This window comes from Physcomitrium patens, chromosome 24 (genome assembly GCF_059467195.1).
Source record: "Physcomitrium patens ecotype Gransden chromosome 24, ASM5946719v1, whole genome shotgun sequence".
Taxonomy (NCBI): Eukaryota; Viridiplantae; Streptophyta; class Bryopsida; order Funariales; family Funariaceae; genus Physcomitrium; species Physcomitrium patens.
In genome coordinates this window covers 8,480,501-8,486,500 of record NC_143433.1, presented here as the reverse complement: position 1 = coordinate 8,486,500, position 6,000 = coordinate 8,480,501, and the positions used below count along the sequence as shown (strand labels likewise).

Below are 6,000 nucleotides of genomic sequence, written 5' to 3'. Positions count from 1 at the left end.
AAATGCTGGTTGTTGTTTTCACTAAATAAACATTCTCTTGAAGAACACTGGAGAAGTTTTCTTAAATAAAAGTTAAAATTAAAATTGTTATACATCATTGTCTTATTTGTCAATCTTCATGATATTTATGAATGTATCTATTTATGCACTTATTGGGTCTGTATTATATTTTTTTCATAATTTGCTAACTTATTTGTTAACCTGTGCACAAAAGTAAATTAAATTGTGTATGCAAGTATATAGCATTTTCGTTCAAAAGGACCTGAATGTAGTACCATGCCCTGAAATTTTAGTGGTAAATTTTTTAGTTGTAAGCTTGATTGAAATACAACGTTTATATTATCATTTTATAATAAAACATATTACAGACATTGGACAAACTGTTCGTTTGTGGTCCCGCGAATATTACAACTTCTCACATTCTGGACATCTTCGTGAGCTCTCGTTGAGAATTTGAGTCTTTCTAACTTGAGCATTTATCAATAGAGCTAGTATGTTGAGAATTTGAGAGTCTTTCTAACTTGAGCATTTATCAATAGAGCTAGTATGTCGTCCAGACCATCTAGGGAAAATCTTTGAAGTTTCTTACCAATTCATTATACCTCTTGGTTCGTGCCCAATTTCTGATGTCAGGCATCGGTATCCGCTCTTACAAAGGAAATACTGATTTGAACATAACCCTCACTAACCACAAAACTGAAGTGTGATGGAAGTTACTACTTTTGTATTTTGACGCAGGCTACTGCAAATTCCTGCGGCTCTGACATGCTCAACCAGGGACACGACCTTTTAGGTGTGACCGAGGTTTAAATGTACAAGTTTTTAACTTCACGAGCAGGTAAACCCTTTTTACGATTCACATACTGCAATAAGCACTTCTCACTCGGCCGCCATATCAGTTAAATCATTTTAAATATTACCCACCCACGTTTCACGTTCATAGTCTAAACGGCGTTGAAACGTCGAAACATCTTGACGATGTTAGTTGTGGTTCCTGCGAACAAGGACAAAAAAGAACTGCACCGTCAGAATCCCTCCTAAACTGTAAGACAACCGGAACGTATAGCTGAGTGACTACACGAGCGTGTGAGATGCCATAGTGAATCACTAACCGGCGTGTCACCGCCTTCGTAGCTGCCACCTTTTAGAAGCATGTCAATGAGTGATGTGACCAACTGGTTTTCAGCCATATGGATTGCTGAACGCATAGCATTTAGAAGACTTCCATAAGTGGTGCCATAACCACGTTCAATTGCCTGGATGAAGCAGTAGGTCATCTCTCCTGTTGAGGTCGACCTCCCAAGATTCTCCTGCAAGAGAGGCGTTACAACCATAAAAACAAGGGATATAAAAAATTCCGGAACGTGAAAGTGATCAGTGGACTGCAGTACAATAACACAGTGGGCGCTAAAACAATCACCAGACCTCTCGATGCATTCGGAATTGTAGTGAAAGAACAGCTCCTAAAATCTAAACAGGACAAACCATACTCCTTTACGGAGTAATCATGCTCTCCTCTTTCCAGCTATTCATACTGAAGTACTTCAAGCGATTACACAGCTGCAACGATCAAGGTGCTTACCATAGTATCAAAGACCGTTTGATGGTCATCACAACCACTAAACGAGTACACGTTTCCCCCTGCTGTCCCCTTCCATGTACCTGTAGCCGGACGATGGTCTTCCCATACGAATGCTTCATGTCTGTGGCAACATGACACTCATTTTAATGAATCCCATCTCTCCGATAAAGCAGATCGTAAGAACATATAGTTCATGTAAAACTATATAAAAATATTCCCTCCTGGTATCTAACCTTCTGATTGGTCCCACACACCTCACGGCCACAAAATACGCTTCCGAAGTGGTATAAGGATGCCACTGTTCTCACACATGAACACAAAGGAAAAAAGAATTGTGCTGCATGGTTTTCTCGTAGTGCGCAGGATAGCCAAGTTTTCAAGCTTATCTTCCGAGCACAGGTAGGAAATTAGATCAAGAGTACAATGCTCACCCGCTATATCGATAGAGAAATGGCAGATCTAAAACAGTGCCGCTGTGGCAGGCATCCACTATGGCGTGAAGATCAACTCCAGTAGGCAGGGGCCTGACGATTGTGGTATTGATATCATCGTCAACGATCTGGCCTGCAGTCATGAAGTCAACAGGTATCAAAGTCTCGTCGAAACCGTCGAGTTCTTCTCCTATGTAGTTGGGCTGTTGAGAGCCATGGCCTGAGAAATGAAATACGAGCGAATCTCCAGCTTGGCAGCCTTGAACTAACCATTCCAGGGCCTGCATGATGTTATATTTCGTAGGCTGTCGGCGTGGGTCCACTTGATCCTCTGCAAAAGTGTACGTCAGCTTCTACGGCTGCTTTAGAAGAACATCTGTCCAACTTTCATTAAGTGCGTCATTTATCTGCACTATGAAGCGATTGAAACCTCATCTTTAAACTAACAAACTACAACCAACGCGAAGCAGATTGAATGCAATTGTCACAGTGATAACAGACACGTCATGGGTGAGAGTGGGACACAGGTGTCCCCTTTTCAAATCTAAAACGAGCAATTTCGAACTCTACATGTTTACCAAAAGAATCAACCATACAATCTAATACCATATAATGAACTGAAGGAAATGAACCAGAAAGATTTTATACCTGTTAGCACAAGAATAGCAGACTCTGGGAAATGAAACTTCGACATCAGCAAGTAACTCATGCACTTTGCATCATTTAAACACCCCTTGAGCTCAATTGATGTTCCCCCGTACGAAATTCCACAGATAACCGCTCTTTTAGATCCTTGTGCGTTGAATGATTTTGGGCAATACTGCAAAGGATTTGGAGACGAATTATGGCGATAAAGCTGTACACCTTGTGTTGGTAGGGGATTAACGGGCCTTGCGGATCCAGGATTCAGTGCTGGCCGCCTCGCGTTCGGAGAAGGTACGCTTTCCGTCGGATGTTTTAGACTAGGTTCCTCCTCTGAATACTTGCTCTGCGAATATTGATATAGGCTTGGGTCCTTGATTAGCTTCGGCTCTGAGACTACAATCGGTGGGAGGTTGAGCATGCTCAGATCAGGCGTATTTCCTGCTTTGAGTGACATCTGATGCTGAAGATGAGGATGAAGATGAGGCTGAAGATGAGGCTGTTCGGGTACTTGCGTACGCGACATGGACACAGAGCGAAGCTGAGCCAAGGGGTGCTGGTTTGGAATGGGATCATGATGACAGAGAACAGAGTGTTGTTGATGATTTGGAGGTGGAAGTCTAATAGCGCCAGACAGAGACTGGTGAGGATGTGAACCAGGACTGCCTTCACCCTCCCAATATGGCAACACATGACGCGGAGAATAGGTGTCAGGTTTCGATGGAATCGAAGGAGCTTCTACAGGCGTCACCTGTATTACTGCCAAGCAGTGCTCGCAGATGATAGACCTTGTGCCTGGAGACAAGGTCACTAATGTCTCCACTTGACAACTACTGCACTTAATTCTCCGCTGCCCTCCCATGTTGACTAGCAGTACTTCCACGAACTCTCAAATTGTATGCAGCAATGAAATTACACATGTGAATTTCAGTACTTCCTCTGTTTGCCACTGAACATCCAACGCAAATGCAGATCACCTCAACCGGCCGTAGACAGCTATGCCGCGAATCCAAGAGATGTCTGTGACAAAATCAACAACCCATCACACAACCTGCAAAGATGACAATGCCAGAGGTATCTTTGTGGAGGTTACACAGAAGCATGCAACACCGCCCCCACAATTGCGCTGGAGAATGCATCACCAATCCGACACAAACATTTACTAGGACGACACAGGACTTGAAATTCCAGCTTAAGGACAATAACAAAAAAAAAAATTGTCCCTATCAAGCTGAAATCTTTGACACCAACTATCATCTCAATCAAACATTGATAATGCAATTCAAAACAAAAGTGTTCCATAATGTAAATAAACAGGACGCTACATAAATAAGATCAATACTACTGGAATATCTTTGAGGCAGAATGACCGACTTAAAAACAAAATCGTCTCGACCTTTTCCAGCAAGGATCAAGCAGGAAGATCAAACAGAAGTGACTCACGAGCATCATCTCATTGACCTTGTCAACGAAGAAGGATACAGATAATACCAACACGTGTGAAAACAACATCCCTGACCAATGTGAATTTTGTTCTCGGTACGAGGAATGTCCGATTCCAATGCCTATAGAAAAATCTTGAAATCGCTAGATGGATCAAACTGCAAATTATCATGCGCGGAATTTAAAGCGTCTACCGGCGCAGAATTTGAAGGCAACCGTGTTTCATAGTTAGACTTGTGAAAGTAAGCTTGACGTCGACCAAGACGCAGAGACCGCTGTCCATCATTCTTGATTACGCCACAATCACCTCACACTACTAGAACAGACTCCCTAGAATCCAATAATATCCAACTAAACCTAAGGCAAAAAACCTGGTAAGAGACATAACTGCAACACCGAAGCGCTAACAACTGATCAAAATACTTAAAAGGAAGAATGAGTAATCTTTACATCAACATCCTAAGCAATTGCAATTGTCAGCTTATATCCTCGACCTACGGTCTGATTTCCATGGTTTTCAGCTAGAAGCTTTGCCAGCATGAACGAGAATCACTGTCAACTCGACTCAACTTCACTCCCAGAGGCAAATAGGCCACACCTGGAAACACACAGAACGACCAATCGGCTTGCTCACGTACTACACCGTAGCTGCCCTTCGCTGCACCATACAGAAACAGAGACAAGCCACGCAAGATGCATCAAACACCACCAAAAATCATCACAAATCGCCACGAGACGGACGCTATCTAATGAGCCAATCCGCCATGCCCGAAATATTCCCTCCACCTCCACTCATTAAGAAAATGAAAAGTGGAAACTACGACGATCCGCTCCAACAAGTCGAACACTACTCTCTCCAGATTGTAACCGAAATTCAAAGCAGGTAGACGAGGCACACACACACACCCAGCTATTTGTGCAGAGACATCGCCGATTCATCGAACGAACGCACCGAATCTGAAGTAGAAAAAAACAGTGGCGATGCTGCCGGACCCGGTCTCTTTTGCATTGCAACAGAGGCACAGTGGTCCCTACCACCGCGCGAGACCTGACCGGAGCCTCTGTGATCCGAGTGCACGATTCCCCACTCCACCCCCCTGCCTGCTACCACTCAGAAGCAGCCCGTTTTACCGCCAGATGGATATACACATACACTCTCTCCCAGCTTCTCAATTATTTTTTCAAAAATCTAATAAAAACTCAATTTGATGTGGTTAAAACCATGGCATTTGTACTAGTGTAAAGCCCTCCAACAACGGAAAGTTTTTGTATCGAAAAGTTAAAGCTTAGTATTTTCTATGTTATTATAACATAAAAGATGAGAATAATAATAATAATAATAAGAGTTGGAAGGAACGAAATGATGGAAAGCAATGTTAAATTGGAGTGTAACAGGGAGAGGGCTAGAGGGTATATGTATATCTAATCCCAGTTCTGAGAATAGAACCAATTGCACAAGAAAGAGCCCTTTCTATGGGATAGGCAGGAAGTGGGAGAAAGAGGGGACGGACGGGGGCTTTTACTTTTTCGGGCAGTGAGTGTGGTGGTCTTCCGTCCGAGACCGGGTCGACTTTTTCGTCGAAGGTCGTCGGCTTTTGAAAGGCACCGGTCATCCCGTCCGACCTTTTTTGCGGCGTCGCCGGCAAGGGACCTCCCCTCCCCCTCCCAGCTTGCTTTTGCCCACAGGAAGGAGAGAGACCGTGAGAGCCTTGTCAACGCCTCAACGGACCATCGATCGATCGCCCATGCTTGCGGGCTAGCTACCCCCCCACCTCCTGCCCCTTCCCTTCCCTTCCGGGTATTGTGACGACGGGCTTTCCATGCGTGCTTTCCGACGTTCTGGCGTTTTTTCGCGGGGAGTTGCGGGTGAAGGCGCGGCGTGGAGGATGTTTGGTTGGTCGG

At 44.1% G+C, this 6,000-nt stretch overlaps 1 protein-coding gene across 3 annotated transcripts; it reads right to left on the bottom strand.

Moving 5' to 3' along the window:
- Positions 1-316: 316 nt before the first annotated feature.
- Positions 317-5,142, bottom strand: LOC112276880 (metacaspase-1). 3 transcript variants are annotated; one of them, XM_090246946.1, is made up of 8 exons: positions 5,005-5,142; positions 4,697-4,756; positions 4,147-4,288; positions 2,662-3,675; positions 2,014-2,344; positions 1,583-1,703; positions 1,113-1,310; positions 317-994 (listed from the first exon to the last, which is right to left on the bottom strand). In XM_090246946.1, the coding sequence occupies exons 4-8, from the start codon at positions 3,515-3,517 to the stop codon at positions 938-940; spliced, it is 1,563 nt and encodes a 520-aa protein (XP_090103072.1). In that variant the 5' UTR covers positions 3,518-3,675; positions 4,147-4,288; positions 4,697-4,756; positions 5,005-5,142; the 3' UTR covers positions 317-937. The 3 variants fall into 3 exon arrangements, with proteins under 3 accessions (XP_090103072.1, XP_024364431.1, XP_090103071.1); XM_024508663.3 differs by lacking the exon at positions 4,147-4,288; XM_090246945.1 differs by lacking the exons at positions 4,147-4,288; positions 5,005-5,142 and having other exon boundaries at positions 4,697-5,002.
- Between the last annotated feature and the right edge of the window lie 858 nt (positions 5,143-6,000).

Coding starts and splice junctions, on each gene's coding strand:
- LOC112276880 (XM_090246946.1), bottom strand. CDS start 3,517: ATGGGAGGGCAGCGGAGAATTAAGTGCAGTAGTTGTCAAGTGGAGACA. Junction 1,311..1,582: donor AAACGGTCTTTGATACTATG/GTAAGCACCTTG, acceptor CCTCTCTTGCAG/GAGAATCTTGGGAGGTCGAC. Junction 995..1,112: donor ACGAAGGCGGTGACACGCCG/GTTAGTGATTCA, acceptor CCTTGTTCGCAG/GAACCACAACTAACATCGTC.